Raw genomic sequence first — 18,984 nt, forward strand, 5'->3', positions numbered from 1 at the left:
AGATAGCTTTTTAGTGTATAGTGGAGTAGTTATTTAATTAATTGTCTAATAATTCGATACGGATGTTCTTGTTTGTAAATGATTTGATAATCTAAGACATTTTGTAAATATTCATAAACGGTTTTTTCCCTAATTTTTGAAAAATATCTTTAGTTATAAATCAAAATATGGTTCAGTAATAACATTCGTTGGGAGAAAAACACGAGCTAACATGGTTGATACAAGCCTTGTTTAGTTCGTGGAAAGAAAATTTTTTTGTGTCACATCGGATGTTTGACCGGATGTCGGTAGGGGTTTTTTACACGAATAAAAAAACTAATTTCATAACTCGCCTGGAAACCGCGAGACGAATTTGTTGAGCCTAATTAATTCATCATTAGCACATGTAGGTTACTGTAGCACTTATGGTTAATCATGGACTAATTAGGCTCAAAAGATTCGTCTTGCGATTTCCCCTAACTGTGCAATTAGTTTTTATTTTTATCTATATTTAATGCTCCATACATTTATCCAAAGATTCGATGGGATGTTTTTGGGAAAAAAAATTGGGGAACTAAACAAGGCCACATATGTATTGAGTTCGCTAACATACAAATATAACTCGTTTTTCCTATTTTAATTGTTAGTTATACCTACCTGAAATCCATATGTCTGACATAATATATTAGGTACATTTAACTGTCACTCTTAAAAGAACTTCACTATCAAGGTCTGCGAAAATACCATTTAACGTTAACGTGATGGAACTCGTAGATCCTAACAATTGGGAGCCATGATATAGCCATCTATTGTTCCATACTCATTTCCTTGACATTTGACATGATTTACTTTAAATATGTCTTAAAATATAAATTTGTATTGATATATTATAGTTTAGACGGGTTGAGTTGGTATAAAAAAAACTACATCCAATATCATAAAAACATTGTTCAGCTACAACATTAAAATGGTGTGATTTTCATACAAACGGTTTATGGTTTGCGAAGATCTAATTTGCACGTTTGGTTGCACGGCATAGCAAATGCTATGATAAGTTCATGTTCTAATTTGAAGGTGTAAATAAATAACCCATTCTTTTTAGCTTATAGGCTTATGAACTATGTATATAACTAACGAGTCACGGTTTTCCTGAAAACTTTAATAAACACTTGTTAGCTAATTCCGCACTCTTATATTTTCTTATTTATCTATTTTTTTCAATCATGTGTTTTAAAGAGTCCACCTATGGGCTTGTTTATTTCCCAAACAAAATTTGTCACGCTGTTACATCGAATACTTGGACACATGCATAAAGTATTAAATATAAAATAAACCACTTACACAGTTCGTCAGGAAATTGCTTGACGAATCTTTTAAGTCTAATTGTCCATGATTTGATAATATGGTGCTACAATAAACATTTACTGATGACGGATTAATTAGGCTTAATAAATTTATCTCACAGTTTTTTTAACGGAATCTATAATTTGTATTGTACTTTAAATATGTAATATGTGTCCGTATATCCGATGTGATATGTAGGAGTAAATTTTTTTACCAACTAAAACAGGTCCTATTGAGAGCTGAGACGCTATGACGAAACATTAAAACAGAGGGGATGTATCGTGTACAGTAGTATTTCGTACAGTGACGAGTACTTCGCGAGTACGTGTAGTACGGCCCGCGTGCAGTGGATTTCGCCTGCCCAGTGTGGTCTGATCGAAGACCTGCTTCCGCATGCCGCGTGCCTTGCAATGCATGGAGATGGAGTCCTCCGTATGGGGTATGGCCGAAACAGCCGTTGTTTCCTCGCAATAACGTTCTGCGCATGTTCCGTCGTCGTTGTGATCGATACACGCCGTACCGCGAGTCTGCGACGCGCCGCGCGGGAGAGAGAAACAAATAAGACACACGACTCACGAACACGTCGAGAACGAAGCTGACGACGACGCCGATCCGAGCCACCGTGCCGTGGCGGTGGCGGTGGCGGTGGCCATCTCCCACACGCAGCGTGGATGGCAAAGAGTCCCATGTCTCCACCCATATGGCTCCCACGATCCCGTCACGTGGCTCCACCAACCCAAACCTCACACGCCTAAGGCCTAATTTACTTTTAATTTTTTTCTTCAAACTTCTAACTTTTTCATCACATAAAAAAAATTTACACACATAAACTTTTAAATTTTTCATCACATCGTTTCAATTTTAATTAACTTTTAATTTTAACGTGACCTAAGAACACCTTTAACTCGGGGGACCCACGCACACGCCTCGCTCGCACCGGCACACCGCAGATGCACGCACCAAGATGCACGGCACAGGCTGCAGTGCAGCCGTTCGTCACGTCCACCAGCCAGAGGAGCCGAGTCGTCGTGGCGTTTCGCACCCGAGCAGCCGCGCATCCGTCAGTGCCGGCGGTGCCCGGGCGGGCCCCCCATCAAGGCGGAGAGCATCGCCATACTACTATACGACACGAGAGAGATAAGGGTCATGGTTAGTTCCGACTTTCCGTCGCATCAAACTTTCCTACACATAAATTTTCAACTTTTCCGTCACATCGTTTTAATTTTTTCAAACTTTCAATTTTACTGTGGAACTAAACACAACCAAGGTTTGGTTAGGAAGCTTAAAATTTTACGTCCTCCGTCCCAAAATATTGTTGTAATGGGATTTGACACATCCTAAAGCAACGAATCTAGACAACTCTATCTAAATTCGTTGTTCAAATTTAGATTTTAGGACGGATGAAGTAAGAAACATTTAGGCTACGTTCGGTTGCAGGGGTTCCCAACCCCTCTCCCTTATTTTCCACGCGCACACTTTCCAAACCGCTAAACGTTGTGTTTTTTTTAAAAAAATTATGTACGAAAGTTGCTTAAAAATTGTATTAATCTATTTTTAAAAAATAGCTAAAACTTAATTAATCGCGCGTTAAACGCTGCTTCATTTTACGTGCCGGGAAATAAGGGTTCCTAACCCTCACTCCCAAACACAGCCTTAGTTGAGAGCAAGTTTAATAGTGTAGCCCACTACTAACTCCAATTCATCTATAGCCAATTTAATACCCAATTCATACAATAGTTGCTTACTACACTATTAATATACGGTCCCACCTGTCATACACACATTACGTCTTGGAGTCCGTGCTGCAGTTGGCTACAGATCTGTAGCCCGCTGCTCTTCTCTCTACTCATTTATCTCCTTAAAATATGTTTGCAGCTGTCTTATAGCCTGCTATTATACCTGCTCTGATAGCCAGTGTTTTTCAATTAAAACAACTAGATTCTTCGGTTTCTAACTTTTAATTTATTTTCTAAATTCTACCACTGCAACATTTAAAAATACTAAAAATTAAACTGTTTACGAGAGCTTTTATTCTACTAGAAGAAAACTCCCTGAACAGGTGTAGGGAGTCCCACGGTAACATCCGAGTGGGGTAGGTCACGTTGGCACGTAGCGGCTGGGTCCATCCATGTCCATGAGGTAGTTGGGGGACTTGGGGTACGAGACGGACGGACGCGTACGGCACCGCCCCCCCTCTGGAAGGACAGAAACCTCGGCGTCCGCGCGGTGGTAAGTCTCCTCGTCCTAGCCGCCTAGTAGGAGTAGTAGTAGTAGGCCGCGTTACTCGTTCGTCGTACACCCGTACAGTCTACTTGCCCCCCCGGGTCGCAACTCGCAACTGTGGCGCACGCACGCACGCCTACCGGCTCCGCTGTTCACACCCCCCGCACGTAAACCCGCGACGCCGTCACGACTCACGATGGTGAAAACACACCGTAGAAATGGCCGAGACGCGACGCGACGCGACCTGCTCCCTCCACCGACTCCCGTGGCAGCGGTCGCCTTAAGAGCGGGAGCGGCTACACGGCTACGAGGACGAACACCTCGCCTGCACTGCACCGACGAGAGAGCGCGCGCGCGTGTTCGTCCGAGCTTTTCTGCGGGCGCGCATGCAGGAGGCGGGGCGACGGCCGGCGCCGCAGTTCGCGGGCGTGGACCTCCGCCGGCCGAAGGGGTACCCGGCGGCGGCGCAGCTGACGCCGGCGGCGGAGGAGGCGGCAGCCGGCGTGGGCGACCCGTGCCCGCGGTGCGAGTCGCGGGACACCAAGTTCTGCTACTACAACAACTACAACACGTCGCAGCCGCGGCACTTCTGCAAGTCGTGCCGCCGCTACTGGACCAAGGGCGGCTCCCTCCGCAACGTCCCCGTCGGCGGCGGCTCCCGCAAGAGCTCGACTTCCTCCTCCTCCTCCTCCGCCGCCGCCTCATCGTCGTCGTCGCCTTCTTCGCCAGCCAAGAGCCCCAAGCGCTCCAAGAACTCCAAGCGCCGCCGCGTCTCCCCGCCCCCTCCTCAGCCCGCGCCTACGCCGCCGCCGCCCACCACCGCCGACGCTGCCGACGTAGCCGCACCGACGGCACCAGAAGCCACAACCAAGAAAGCCCCGGAAGACCTCACCGCGGCGGCAGCGACACAGCCGGCGGTGGCGCTCGGGCTCGGCGTCGCCGACGGCGGCGGCGGCGGGAAGGAGCACCTGGACACGAGCCCGTTCGAGTGGCCGTCGGGCTGCGACCTCGGGCCGTACTGGCCAACCGGCGTGTTCGCCGACACCGATCCATCACTGTTCCTTAACCTGCCATGACAAGCCTCTCCCGGACGAACGAGAGGATGGTTAGCAAAAAACTTCCAAGTTTTATCGATCAAGTTCTTGATTTCACCTCTGCTCCATCTCAGTTTCATCAGATTCTAGTTTATTTTCCAATCCAAATGCTAACTTAGGAGGAAGATGAACGAACTATGTAATTATTAAATCTGTGCTACAAGATTTATTATCACTTAAGTTTGCAAGGATAATTATCTCCGATGTGTGTGTGAATTTGTTATTGTATTAAAGTCGGCGATATCACATATCACACGACATGAAATCATCAAGTACTAGTACTACTAGATAACATGACGAGATAAGCTTAGACGAAATGACTCGAGTGATCGATCGGCAATGGAGAGCATGGGGGATCTGTTCGTTCGGTTAGACGTCGGCGTCGCGGGGAGAGAGAGAGAGAGGGCTTTAAATTGCGGGGCGGCGTGGCGCCGAGGCCGACGGCTCTTGATTCCGACGGCGACGCGCGCGCGGCGGGGGGGGGGGGGGGGGGGGGGGGGGGGGGGGGGGGGGGGGGGGCGTGATTCCGACGGCGACGGAGGCGCGGGCGGTGTCATGGTCAGGTCGATTCGTCGTCGTCGTCGTCTCGTCCGTTCCGCGCCCGTGTGGCGCGACGTGCGCGCGGTGGGGGCGGCACCGCATCGCCGTGTGAGGACGGCGACGTGGCGCGGGGCCGTACGTGTCCCCGGCGCGCGTCGGGGCGTGCGTGCCCTTCGCTATTCGCCGGCTGGCTCCCGCCGACGTCGACCGTACGTTGGTGTCTGGTGTCGAGGTACCACAGTACGAGATCGGTACGAAATAAAACGGGATCGCTTTTACTGTTTCACCAGGTGACCGAAAATTGAGAGGTCACCTAGCCCAGGTCGTTGTATCTCACAAGTCCAAAATGGCTAAGATAAGTAATAGTGTGTTCAGCCTCTGAACGGGGGAAGGCACCAACTAAGTCGGCGACCTCCGAACTCTAGCAGGTTTCACGGATTAGGTTTTCATGGTTAGAACTTTGTAGGAGGGATAGGGTGACTATTATAGAGATGGTGGGCGGCGAGATGTCAAAGCAGTGGACAAGATCGGTGGCGAGGGCAAGAGAAGTCTCGTGGGCGGAAAACGGCATCAGCGTAGGCAAATCTATCGGCGTGTTTGACCGAATACGGGGGAGGAGATGCGACATGGAGGAGTCATTGGACTTGGAGACAATAGATCTAGGAAGGAGGAGTTGGGAGGCGTCGAGAAGGGTGTGTGACTAGCTAGCGCCACCTCTACATTAGTATCGACGAGATGGAGGTCCGAATCCTAGTGGGTTGGGGTGGGATGAGACAGAGTAAATGAAGATAATAGATAGTGCTAGGCTTATAAAAGACTGCACTAATTTAAAAGCAATCGTGAAATTCTTGACCGTTAAAAGGTTAATAAGAAAAATAAAACCAGTTGAAAAAAAACAGCCACCTAAGATCATATGGAATGCATTCAATCGGAGAAACTTGCTTAGTTTATTATACACTTATATAGCTGAACTGTACTTGCGTGACATTCTTGGTTAGTGCTTTCAAAACTAAGTGTTGAGAGACTTGAATTAGTCTCGCTTTCAATTATCGATATTAATATATTTTTAATTATTTAAATAAATAATCCACTCCAAATTTCTAATTTTGAGAGGTCAAAAGTAGAATTGTTGTAGTTAAAACAATAATAAAAAAACCCCGATCATAGTTATAGGATGGAATGAGATTATTGTATACAGAAGAGAGAATTTTATTTATTTTGCTTTCAAAATATTCATATTAGGGGCCTATGGCCAGGTCATACACCTCCACAAGTTAATAACCACACCCATTTTCTACCGACAAATTTCTTTAATCACTATAAAATCATTCAATGGAATGTTGGATGTTGACATGACCCAAAACATTTCCTCCCCCTATCACCCACTAGGCGATCTCTTCATAAAATAGAAACAAAACAAAATAATAAAATCAGGGCAAAATCTCCTTTTGATAGTGTGATATGCGCTCCACTACAAAACATCCCTTGGGTCCACGGCTCAGGCAGAGTAAGAGTAGTGGCCGTGCAGTGCAGTGAAGCCCGCGCCGCGCCGTTTCACGGGTCCACGACGCCGCCTGGTGGAACCGGTCCACCGTTCACGGCCACCGCCACCGCGGGCGCAGACGCCGAGGCGCGCGCGGCCTCGCCGGAGAAGAGGAGGAGGATGGCGGAGAAGGCGGTGGGGCACGGGCCCAGGACGAGGATCCGGGGCGGCGGCCTCGCCGCCGCCCCCACCGCGCCCTCCGCCGCCGCGAGGTTTTGTCTCGCCTCCCACTCCTCGATCTGCATTTTTCTACTAGCGGGGTTTCGATTTGAATTTGATTTTGGAAGCTTTGTTTTGAGATGCAGGAGGCTGTCTGCGGTGTCGTACACGGCGGCGCCGAATCTGACCAAGAAGGTGGGTTTTTCGTGATTTTTTTTTATTTTTTTTGAAAAATCTTTGATTCTTTTTTGGGGCTTTTGGAATCGCTTCTTTGTCTGGTCAGTGAAATGGTGGGTTCTTGTGTTCAAAGCGTGAATCTTTACTTTACTTTGTTACCGATGAGCAGTAGTACAATATGTGTGAAAAATCTGATGCCACTGCACAAAATGGATAGTGTCTATTGTTCTAACTGAAAGTATGTATGCTTGTTGGTGTTGTCTCAAGTGATTGATCTCTCCTAACCATCTTCGTGTTCAGGTTCCTGACCCGAAGGTTGTGAAGCCAGCCAGGAGAACGACGCCGGTCAAGAAGCGGCCGCAGGTAGATCAGGCGCAGAAGCAGAGAGAAGAGCTTGCCGCTTTGCAGGAGCAGCTTAGTGGCCTGCAAAAGAAGTTGCTTGAGAAAGATGAGGCCCTGAGGTCGGCTGAGCACTTGATTAGCCGAATCAGCGCGGCGAATGCAGCGGTCGATGAACTGAGAGGGCAGCTTACTGAGAAGGAATCGCAGATTGAATCCACCGGATCAGAATTGCATGGTGCAAAGGTGAATTAAGATCTGATTTTATACCATTGGTATTGCACTGCAGATATATACCATTATAAACTACTAATGCATCTATCAGTTGAAAAGACCTTTTGTTGAAGAAAACACCACAATACCACATTAGCTATGAAATTATCTTTAGAGCCCTGATGCCAGCAAAAAACGTGATCACTGAATGGCATAAGCTTTTGTCTGCATTACATATGACCATATTATGCGTAATATCTAGAAGTAAAATTTTCAAACATTTTCTCACACCATACAGTTTTCATAAAAGAATGTGATGTAGCCCAAGTGCCCAACTGTCTAGTATCATCTTTAAAACAGTCTAATCTGAAAATAGGTTTACGTGTACATCATCTTTTCTAAGCCCATTCAGTTTAGTTAGTCTGTCCTTTTGTCATCCATAGTGGATTCATTTGTTGGACTGCACTGAACAAATGAATTTTTGATATGCTGATTTGAGGTTCTAACTACACTACTGCATGGCATTCAATGTGGATGCTCCTTTGGATTCAACAAATACAGGTGCAAGCATGGAATTGGTCTCTATTTGTGTATTTTTACTTGATTAGAAAGATATGTTCCCACCACTGTGTATTAGTGCTGTTCAGAAGATTCTTGTGTGTTTGTCCTTGTCTTTAACTTCAATTGGCAGACTATAAAAAAGAAGAAAAAAGAACATTGCTCTTTGCATTTTAATTTATCTTTGTTGTAGTGCTATATGGGAATATCAAGCCTGATTATTCTGAAGTGCATATTATTCCTGTTCTTGCCGTAATATAAATTGCTAAGTATGCAGTGCAACATCATGTGGAACCAACATTGTGTGCGTGTGTTCTCACTTGATAACATTTTTTATTATAACAGTGTTTAACACTTGCTGATTGAATGTTGTTTGCTGTAGATTCAATTGGCAGAGAAACAAGCTGCACTGGAGAAGTTAGAGTGGGAGGCAAAGGTTTCAAGTACAAAAGTCGAAGAGCTCCAAGTAGATGTGGCGTCTATGGATGTTGAAATCTCTGCGTTAATGAAGCTATTTAGAAAAATAACAGAAAATGACCGAGCCCCTTACTCGAGGGAGAGAGCCGATGATTCATCTTTGGAATGTGAACCGGTTCAACTTGACGTAAGCTCATTTTTTCCTTGTTATAGTTTCCTTTCGCTCTTCAACCCAAAGTACGTCATGTAGTTTTACCACCTCTTTGATGAGCGATTGTTTTTCCTCAATACAATTGGCTAAACGTCCTACTTGATATGGGCAGGATATGGTTGGTGACATCGACATGGAGAAGATGGAGCAGGAAATGTCTGCATACGCTACAGCTCTCGCTGCCGCGAAAGACAATCCTACTGACGAGTTCTTGAAGGCAGTAACAGAGGCAAGACTAAGACTCCAAGCCTTCGTACTCTAATTTGGATTGAAGCACTGACATGCCCTGTACTACCTGAAGGAGTAGCTCTATTTTGATGGGCCATCATGTGTTATGCGGGTGTCATAATGCATCTAAACTGACAGCTCTTGCTTCCTGGATCTCACATTTCAAAAAGATCCATGTTTGCGTTCTGTCGGTCTGGGTCTGTCTGATGATGCCTCTGAGCTTGTTATTGTTGTAACTTTGTAAGCTAAGAACCGTATGACACTATGACCGAACATCTGAACATCTTAGTAGATGTCACACCGTGTACCATTTTAGTGAAGGGTGAACAGAAGGTGAGTTCAGTTTACCTGAACGACCTAAAGATTGACGTTCTCTGTGGTTTGAGCTTTGGAGCCAACTGAATTTGATGCAGCATTTTACCCAGAAAACGAAGTCACGAGCTAACGTATGATATGTACACATTTGCCCAATCATGAAATGTTAACGCGCACGCGGATAGCTACAGTATCTCAGAACCATTCAAACCACAACAAATATATCTATTTGGATCGAAGTATTTCAGAACTAGTCCTTTATCACATTTAAGCATTGAACCTTCCGGATTCCGATTGAAGGATTTTCCATAGGGTTTTAAATTGGAGTGCAGGCTTTAAATCAAATGAACACTGGATTTCAAGGGGGAAAAAATGCAGTGGACCGTAATAAGAAAACTAGAATAAATTATGAAATGAGTAACGACCAACATAAAGAGCGTATATACAGGTTGGTGATCTAAGACATCTAACAGACCTAACAAGATTTTCTGCTTGGTTACATTTCTAAGAGTTACAACATCAAAAACAACATTCTTTCGTTCAGATACAGAAAAGGCACTCATGATTGGCATAATACAACAAAACATATAAAACCAAGCAAAATCAGACACTCCCAAGCTACCTTCAGTGAAGGACTGAGCCACAGGAATGTTGACTGTCGAGTCCTCTGTCCGCCATCAGCAGAAGGGAAAAGTGAGTAAAAGCCAAGTCACGAGTTACAACTTACAACTCACAACACAGACCAGAGGATCGTCCTAATACAAAGTAATAGTACAGAGTTCTTTTATCCCCACTAGAAAAGAAATTAAACAGAAAGCTACTTAGGGGAATTACAATACATTTGACAGTTTTTCTGGCAGTATGCCACTTGAGCACTATATTATGGTTAATGGTAGGGGTGGGCAGGCAGCAGCTACATCTTGAATTAGAGGAAGGCAGGAAGTTGAAGTCACAGCCGCAGCTACATCTTGTTATTCCAACTGCTTTTATTACTGCAAACAAGAAAGCAAAAGTCAGTACTCATTAGCCGCAGAGAAACAGAAGGCAAAGTAACAACACCAGAAAAATAGTAAATGAGCGTTGATAGTATGGAAAATCTACTGGTATGGCACAAGTATAACAATAAGGATCTGGGTAAGCATAACATACGAAACCTGGTGCATTAAAACGAATGCAACACAGTACAGTATGATAAGCATCTGAACAGCATTTCTTTTAGGCTGATAGGGAAAACTTTTGCAAAGCGAGTACCAATTAAAATATTAACAAAATCATGTGATACTTCAGCAGCTTGGATTAAATAGCATACAACATATATGAGATCTAGTCCATGTGATGCAATGTACCCACCACAGGTTTCATATTTATGTTATTTAACCAACACTAACTTGTCTCCGATAATAATTTCTTGTGCTTCATACTAATTTTTCTTAAGCCTTTCAGATATGGAGTTTCAAGTCAAGTTCTACACACAAGGGATTAGTACCAAATAGAGAGCATATTGCACCCTAAAAATGATGCATTCCTCGAACCAGAGTAAATTTGTGCTAGCTCATACATGTTTGCTATCACCAAATAATATGAACAGGAAAAAAACTAAGGAGCATTGATCTCTATGCAAATTTGAAAATTAAATTTTCATTTGAACAGTACAAAAGAGCGTAAATGATAAAAAAATAAAACATGCCAACCGTAACATTGTACAAATCTAAAGTTTATCCCGGTGCAAAATTTACAGCTAATGGAGTTAATCTTGTTTATAGCTAATGGAGTAGCATAAATACAAATAACCAAGAAAGCACCAATGCACTAATGGAGTAGTAGAAATACAAATAACCAAAAAAAGCACCAATGCACAGTATAATTGTGCAAGCATTGAGTAGTCATATACTAAGAAACATATTTAAATATGATAACTATTAACATATTCAAAGCGCAGCAATCCAGCTTGGATCAGTACAGCTATAACATTGAAATTTAGTTAGTGAAATTGATTTTGGTACTGATCAGTGCTAAGTACAACTGCCAAAATGTAGCATGCTCTATTAAGTTCAATTGTGGATGATTTTTTTACATATATTTGAAGAAAGAAACTTCTTTTTTCTTATAAAAAGCACAGCTAAGTCCAGTCATGTGTAGATGAAGGAACTCTTTTATGCATTCCCATATTATACTTTGCAATGATTTGTCTACACCTTGCATACTAAACTTCAAGCATTGGCATTCCCTTTCAACATACAAATGATATTTGTTTAGGATTTTTACCCCAAGACTGCTGCTCTTTTATACATGATTTAATGTGCTATTCTTTTCTGGCTTTGTTTTCATGTGATACTATCTAGTCCATGTTGTAAACTTCCACAGGTACATGCTTAATATTTCATTGTGCAAATACTACTGATAGCAGGGGCTTGTGGGCTAATTGGTATAGCATCCTCTCTATAACCGAAAGGATGATACAACAATTCCAGGTTCCATAAAGATAGATAATTTTGCAAACTTACATTAAGTTCAAAGGATACCCGCTGCAATATTAATCCAGTTTCTGAGAAATATAGCCCACTTGTTACAAAGTCAGTTGCAGAGTAGAGGACAGGAACCTTTACATTTTTGTTTGAGAATACATATAATCAGCAAATGGATTACAAAAAGGTTTGCTTCCTACAGCGCTATAGTTACATGTTAAGCATACAAAACTAATTACATTCTCGGCTTGAGCAATTCCTTTATGCTACAAAAGAATAAATGGAAAAAAGAATAACTATACACAACAAAAACTGGTATACATGATGAGGTTACATGAATATGATGCTATACACTAGTATCCAACAAGAAATTATATACAGGTATACAACAAAAAAAAAAGAATATTTACATAAAAAAGGAGAACAGATTAAGAACTTACATCTCAATTAATGCTACAACAGATCCTTGGAGACAAGCAGGTAAAATCCACCGATGTTATAAGCAGTAAACAGTTGACATTTGCAAGCTGATTCGCTAACCAAAAGGCATGTGCAAAAAAGATGCCGCCGCGAATTGCCGATACCCCTACACTAAACATAGCCCATCCAGATACATTACTCAGGCGACATCCGCCGCCGCTTTGAGTGGTCAACCTCCCTTGATCTGCTACGCCTCCCAGATGATCTTCCCCTATCCCAGTCTTCATTACGATCCGACTCACGCTTCCCGTGCCTATGATAATCGCCATGGCGATCTCTATCATCCCGGTACCGTTCCCTCTCCCTGTCTCGATCTCTTTCCCTTTCCCGTTCCCTGTCTCGGTCTCTTTCCCTTTCCCTGTCCCTGTCTCTCTCCCTCTCCCTCTCCCGACCTGCGTCCCGTTCATCACGGTGCCTCCTCTCTGGCCAGTCTGGTGGAGGAGGCAAATCTTTCTCCCTCTCCCGCCTCCTATCAGATGCCCCTGACCATTCCCTCTCTGGTGGCCTCTCCTTACCATGGCTCCCACCTTCACCATATTGTTGATCTGATGCTGCATCATCGCCATAGCTTGATTGCTCTTCCCCACCCCAACCACCCATGCTCGGGTCTGGCCACATCCCGACCCCACCAGCACCCATACCACCTCCTCTTCCAAAGAAGGCTGGGTTTACATGAGGTGCAACAACAGGTGGGAATGGCTGCATTAAGCCTGGGAATGGAGCAGCCCCAGGTCCTCCAGGGAAGCCACCAAACCCACCACCCATCCTCCCCATTGCTGCACCATAGCCAGTTGGATCAAAACCCTGCCCTAACATGCCTCCAGGATGAAGCATAGGTGGTGGTGGAGCTACCATCCCTCCGTTCCCCATTAATCCACGTCCACCAACCGGACCCATCCGATTCCTCATATTCCCAGCTTGGCCTCTACCCCCCATACCCCCGCCACCCCTTCCCCAATTTCCACCGCCGCCTCCACCTCCGCCACCACCCGGTCCACCTCCTCCGCCTCCACGACCACCACCATAATTCCCACCCACCTGAGCTCCACCCGGACCTCCAGCTGCACCACCACCTCTACCACCCTTCTGCACACCCGAGTTTTGCTGAGCCATCGATTGTTGGTTCTTCACCTGAGCTTCACCCATGCGGCGCACGGTGTGAGGCGAGGCGAAGGCCACGACGCAGGGGCGTCCATTGAACAAGTGGCCGTTCATGCCCTCTTTGCAAGAGGCAGCAGCGCCAGGGTCATAGAAATCAACCTGGCAGTATCCCTTGGACTTGCCGCTCGCCTTCTCGTCGAAGAATCTCACCTCCTTGACCTGCCCGTACTTGCTTAGCTCCGCCTCTAGATCGGCGTCCGTGGTCCACCAGTGGAGCTCCCCTACGAAGAGGGTCGTACCACCGGGGCCATCACCACCCCCGCCGTTGCCGACCACAATCGGGCCCCCACCGTAGTTTCCCCCACCCTGGCGGTGGAAGCCGTCGCCTCCTCCCGGCTGGATCTGGTTATGCGGAGGCGGCGGAGGCGCGGCGGCCACCGGTGGCTGCGGCTGCGGCGGGAGGTGGACCGGGTTGGGCCGGTCGGGAACGGGGGCGGGGGGGACAGCCGCGACGCCCGGGATGTGCACCTTCTCCGGCTGCCGCTGCGGAGGCGGCGGCGGGAGCGAAGGGGGCGCCTGCAGATGCTGCTGCTGATGTTGCTGCTGCGGCGGCGGCGGTGGCGCCTGCAACGGAGGCGGCTGCTGCGAAATCGGCGGCGGCTGCTGCTGCTGCTGCGGCGGGGCCGGGGGCTGGGGCGGCGGGTGAGACGACTGGAGGAAGCCGTCCCCGACGTTGACGTCGTTGTAGAGGTCGTCGTAGTCGTCGTCGTCGCCGTAGTACTGGTCGACGTCCTGGACGGCGGAGATGGCCTCGTTGCGGTGGAACGAGCCGTCGCCGTCGGGATCCATGGCGGCGGGCGGCGGAGCCAAACCCTAGGAGGGGAGGGCTGGATCTAGAAGAGAGGGGAGAGAGCGCGAGGGGGAGGAAGAGGTGGGAAAGGGGGCAAAACGCAAAACGAGCTCAACTAATCCGGTGTGATTGGGTTCGGATTTCTGGAGGCGTCTCGGGTTCAGAGCTAACGAGCGGGTGGTGCGGTGCGTATGACGGGTGGGCCCCACGCGCGAGATGGTTCGTCGTCGAGGGGGGAAGGACGTGGCGGGGCTCGAGTGCACGGGTGGGATTTGACCTGACGTCATATCGTGTGGATCCCGTTCCGACCGGCGCAACGCCCCCCGCCTGTTGTTGTAGACTTGTAGGGCCTTGTTTGGTGGGGCTTCGATTACAGCCCATCGAAAGCCCAAACAGAATGTGCCAGAATTGAGGCCCTTTGACATGTTTAGATTGTGCCCAACACAGTTTGACTAATGGTAGTTTAGATCGAAGGTCCAAAGAACTTTTTTTTCGAAAATAGTAAAAGTACACAATTGGTCTTAAATCATGTCACCTATATTAGAATTAAACGGGCCAGACCTAAATTAATCATCTTAAAATTTAAGAGCACACATTAACATTAGAGATTAATACTATATGAAAAACCAACGGAAAAAATTTCAACTTAAATATGCTACAAATTGAATGCACCGTTTGACCGGTTAAACTGGTGGATGGAATGCCACATGCGCATGCGCCGAGCCGACCCGGGTGGAGGCGAGGAATGGCGTACGAGCGAGCGACGGAGACTTCTCCGTCGGGTGATCTTCGGACTGTTATTGTTTTTATAGAACGAAACTGACGGCCATGCTCATATGTGGTGCTTTAGATATTCCTGATCCTTGTGATCTGCCCGTACGGATCTCCTGGATGAGTAGGCATCCGAAACTCTATCCTCCTTAGTAACTACACGGGTAAGCGGGCGATTATTTTTTTTTTTATAGCGTGTTCTTCGAATGATTGCTCTCTTCTTCGTTTTCCTGTACATCAGCATTGCCTTTTTTTTGGGTGGAGTTTGTGATCACGTCGACCGTCAACACTAGGAACGTGAACATTGGCATTGGGAACGGCAACATCGGTATCAGGAACACCAACTTCGCTACTGGATCTTGGAATGTTCTCTAACTATGTCTTTTATTTCAATGTTAATCATGTTACCGAATGATTTTATTATCTTTGTTAGCATGTTCATGTTTAGCACTGGTTTTGAATCACTCACATTTACAAATGTTATGCTTGTTATACTTTTTTTTCTAGATTAAGTTATGTTGAATGATGACTAAGAGCATCCCAGAAGTTCATCCAAATCTCATCCTCCATATACCCATATAGATGGCCATCCAAAAAAAGATTCCTCATTCATATCCCTTCCTACTCCAACAGATCATCTATACCACATCATCCATATTACATTCTCTATTTTTTTAGTAATATCTTTCAACTAACCTTACATTTCTATCTTTTATTAAGGGATATATTTTCAACAACTAAATTTCAACGGTATTATATATCGCGGTGTTATTTATCGCGATAAAAATTTCTAAATGAGTAAATTTTAACAGAGATAATTTTACCTGGTAATTTTTTAATTGATATATTTGAATTGAGTGAATAGTAGCAAGAAAAATCATAGGAACAAAAATAAAATGATACGGGACACTGTAAAATCGTTATTTGTTCAAACGTTCCAAAATCAATATGTCAACGATAGCAGCCGCCTGTCCAGTACTACCCTTCTTTGCTCTCCTTTTCTCTTCTCTCCTCTTCTCTTCTCTACTGCTCAGCGGACAACCAGAGGCGGCGGTGGGCGGGCGAGGGTTTTGGGCGGCGAGGTGCGGGCGGCAGCCGCACGGCCGCGGGCGCGGGCAGCGGGGTCGCGGGCGGAGGAGCGGCGGGCGGCAGCCACTTGCTGCGGGGCGCGGGTGGCGGTGTTGCGACGAAGGAACGGCAGCCGGCAGTGGGCGGGCCTCCGTCTCTACTCCGAGCCTCCGCCACCAAATCCAGTAAGTATCTCCTCTCTACTTCCATTCCTCCAGCCGACGACGAAGGGGAGGTCGTGATGGAGCAAGGTTGATCCGGAACTCCGGATGGAGGCGGGAGCGCTGGCGTTGAGGTATGGCGTGAGGAGAGAGAATCGCCATATTTGGCAGATTTCTCCTCGATTTGACGCATCCTCTATTTTTGGAGGCATTGATACCGTATCTGCTGGAGCGTCGTTTTCTCCTCTTATGCACTATATTTCGGATGGAGTACCGGATGAAAGATCTACTGGGGATGCTCTAAGGCTGTGTTCTTTTGAGAGAGTTCCCAACTCACCACCCTCATTTTTCGCGCGCACACTTTTCAAACTACTAAACGATATTTTTTTTTGCAAAAAGTTTCTATACGAAAGTTGCTTTAAAAAAATCATATTAATTTATTTTCAAAAAAATAGCAAATACTTAATTAATCATGCGCAAATGAGTCGCTCCGTTTTACGTGCACAGGAGGAGGTAAGTTCCCAACCTCAGCATAGGAACACACCCTAAATTTATAACAATCTAGGTGCACAGCTAGCCCTTATTTAGGGACCTAAATAACAAAATCGCATAGGTTCTAAGACCGTTGTGCAGTTTTTCTTTTTCATATATACACAGAGTACAAACTATAATTTGCACTATTTCCGTATTAATGAAAATCTATTATCTAAAAATAATAATTTGCACTATATTACAAAATTTTACGGCCAAAATTCAATATTAGAATGCATATCAAAGTTCCCTAAAAAAAAATCGTTCCCTCAAAAAAAAAAAAAGAGAATGCATATCAAATAAAACCATGCGTTTATCGATGGAGGAGCATACCAAGACATACGTTGTACTCGTGCCAATTAACGTGTGCATCTTGTATCACACATTTCTCAATACACAACCACGGTCTGGAAGTCATACACAATGAGGTCTAAGTCAAATCGAGTCAACGAGACACAACGGTCTGGAGTACCTTTCAAAAAAAGAAGGGGGCACGTGGCCAAACGACGCCATCCAAGCCGCCCGTTCTCGACCGAAGCCAAGATCGAACGGCCAGGGCGCTGCCTCCCGAGCTAAGCATGCGCGCCACCCCTTCTTCCCCGCCGCGACCCCGCATGCCGCGCGCCACCACCCGCGACGCCCCCCGACCATGCCGACGAACACGCGCCGCGCGCCAAAGATAGCCATCGCCTCCGCCGCCTCCCGTATAACTGCGCCTTCGTCTCCGGCCGGCCATCCCCCCTCGACCCAACCCCCATCACGGCCGCGCGACGAGAACAACAACCACCGCTCGTCGGAGTCCGTCCATCGATCGGCACGGCTAGCGCGCCCAGCCGGCCACGCCTCATCGGAAGCTTCTCCCTCTTCTTCCAGTTGCAGGATCGAACACACCGATCAAGTGCGGCGAGTACGTAGCCTCTCCGCGTGATGGCACGCGCTCCCGCGCTCGCCGGCGTCGTCCTCCTCCTCGCCGTCCTCCTCGCGATGGCGTGCGCCGTGCACGCGGCGTCGTCCCAGCCCCCTTCCCCGGCCGCCTCTCCCGAGTCGTCCGAGGCCGAGTCACCGGAGTCGGCCGAGTCGCCAGAGTCTGAAGAGTCCGAGTGGGCTGCGGAGGGCCCGGGGATGCTGTCTGAAGCCTCCGAGGAGCTTGGCTTGGGGGCCGGGCCGCTCAAGACGATGGGCATGGACATGGACATGCTCGACGACGACGACGACGGTGCTGCTCCGTCCAAGAGCCCGGCTGCCACGGCACCTGCAGGCGCAGCCGCCGCGCCGGCGGAGGAGGGAGACGAAGAGGAAGACGCGAGCACCGCGTCGCCGGCGTCTGCGCCCGGCGCGAGCGAGGAGGCGGAGGGGGAGGAGGAGGCCCCGGCGGGCGCCCCCGACGCCGAGGCGGAGGAGGCGGCGAGCGGCCCATCCGAAGCGTCCTCCGAGGAGCCATCTGCCGCCGCCGCCGCCGCCCCGGAAGAATCCGGCGGCGGCGAGGAAGCCGAGCCGGCCTCGGGGGAGGCCCCAACCGCCGAGGCCGCCACCGCCGCCGACGTCTCCCCGGCCGCGGTCACCGTCTCCGAGGGCCCCGCGGAAGGTCCCGGCCCCTCGGCCGCCGACGAGGAGGAGGAGGAGAGCGGCGCGAGCGCCACGACGCAGCGTGGCAGCCTCGCCGCCGCCGCCGTGCTCCTCGTCGGCGCCGCCGTCTTTGCCCTGTAAGATCGACGTGGCCGGCCGGCGAATCGACGGTGGAGCTTGGAGTGTATCCATGTCGCAACGAAAAACGCTGCACTACTACGACGCACTCGTTGTTCCATTGGTCAAGTGTACAAAACTACAAATTGTACGATGAGTTGGCCCGATGCATCTGTTACGCCTTCTGTGTCTCCATGACATGCATAGCTGTGTTTAGGTTTACCTTTTTAACTTGGAGTAATTTTTATCAAACTACATATATTTTAATTAAACAATCGAGAACTATAGACTTAAGACTGGTGTATCATAGCTTCCAGAGCCCGCGTCCCTGTCATCCTCGCGCGGGCGACCAGGGCGAACCCTAGCCTCCGGCCGCCACCACTCTTCCCTCCCCTCCCCCGCCTCGCCACCACCGGAGCGCGTCGGCGGAAACGCACGGCCCGCCGGGATGGCGGCGGCGAGGCTCCTACCCTCGGCGGCGCGGCTGTCTCTGCGCGAAGGGGCGGCGCGGAACGCCAGGAAGGCCGCGCGGCA

General features: G+C 47.8%; 4 protein-coding genes across 4 annotated transcripts; 3 read left to right on the forward strand and 1 right to left on the reverse strand.

Moving 5' to 3' along the window:
• The first annotated feature begins 3,655 nt into the window (after positions 1–3,655).
• On the forward strand, positions 3,656–4,844 carry LOC127783996 (dof zinc finger protein MNB1A-like). Its single transcript, XM_052311165.1, has one exon. It carries the CDS (start codon positions 3,933–3,935, stop codon positions 4,620–4,622), a length of 690 nt encoding a protein of 229 aa, XP_052167125.1. The 5' UTR covers positions 3,656–3,932; the 3' UTR covers positions 4,623–4,844.
• A 1,841-nt stretch (positions 4,845–6,685) lies between these two features.
• Positions 6,686–9,454, forward strand: LOC127783995 (protein MICROTUBULE BINDING PROTEIN 2C-like). Its single transcript, XM_052311164.1, has 5 exons — positions 6,686–6,935; positions 7,029–7,077; positions 7,360–7,644; positions 8,552–8,773; positions 8,910–9,454. Exons 1-5 carry the CDS (start codon positions 6,844–6,846, stop codon positions 9,057–9,059), a joined length of 798 nt encoding a protein of 265 aa, XP_052167124.1. The 5' UTR covers positions 6,686–6,843; the 3' UTR covers positions 9,060–9,454.
• A 264-nt stretch (positions 9,455–9,718) lies between these two features.
• Positions 9,719–14,367, reverse strand: LOC127783993 (uncharacterized). The gene is made up of 2 exons (XM_052311162.1): positions 12,246–14,367; positions 9,719–10,332 (listed from the first exon to the last, which is right to left on the reverse strand). Exon 1 carries the CDS (start codon positions 14,233–14,235, stop codon positions 12,421–12,423), a length of 1,815 nt encoding a protein of 604 aa, XP_052167122.1. The 5' UTR covers positions 14,236–14,367; the 3' UTR covers positions 9,719–10,332; positions 12,246–12,420.
• Positions 14,368–17,694: 3,327 nt separating this feature from the next.
• LOC127783804 (uncharacterized) lies at positions 17,695–18,474 on the forward strand. Its single transcript, XM_052310964.1, has 2 exons — positions 17,695–17,983; positions 18,236–18,474. Exons 1-2 carry the CDS (start codon positions 17,695–17,697, stop codon positions 18,472–18,474), a joined length of 528 nt encoding a protein of 175 aa, XP_052166924.1.
• Positions 18,475–18,984: the final 510 nt, after the last annotated feature.

This window comes from Oryza glaberrima, chromosome 9, assembly GCF_000147395.1.
Source record: "Oryza glaberrima chromosome 9, OglaRS2, whole genome shotgun sequence".
NCBI lineage: Eukaryota > Viridiplantae > Streptophyta > Magnoliopsida > Poales > Poaceae > Oryza > Oryza glaberrima.

Coding starts and splice junctions, on each gene's coding strand:
- LOC127783995 (XM_052311164.1), top strand. CDS start 6,844: ATGGCGGAGAAGGCGGTGGGGCACGGGCCCAGGACGAGGATCCGGGGC. Junction 7,078..7,359: donor CGCCGAATCTGACCAAGAAG/GTGGGTTTTTCG, acceptor CTTCGTGTTCAG/GTTCCTGACCCGAAGGTTGT. Junction 7,645..8,551: donor CAGAATTGCATGGTGCAAAG/GTGAATTAAGAT, acceptor TGTTTGCTGTAG/ATTCAATTGGCAGAGAAACA.
- LOC127783996 (XM_052311165.1), top strand. CDS start 3,933: ATGCAGGAGGCGGGGCGACGGCCGGCGCCGCAGTTCGCGGGCGTGGAC.
- LOC127783804 (XM_052310964.1), top strand. CDS start 17,695: ATGGCACGCGCTCCCGCGCTCGCCGGCGTCGTCCTCCTCCTCGCCGTC. Junction 17,984..18,235: donor GCTCGACGACGACGACGACG/GTGCTGCTCCGT, acceptor CCGCCCCGGAAG/AATCCGGCGGCGGCGAGGAA.
- LOC127783993 (XM_052311162.1), bottom strand. CDS start 14,235: ATGGATCCCGACGGCGACGGCTCGTTCCACCGCAACGAGGCCATCTCC.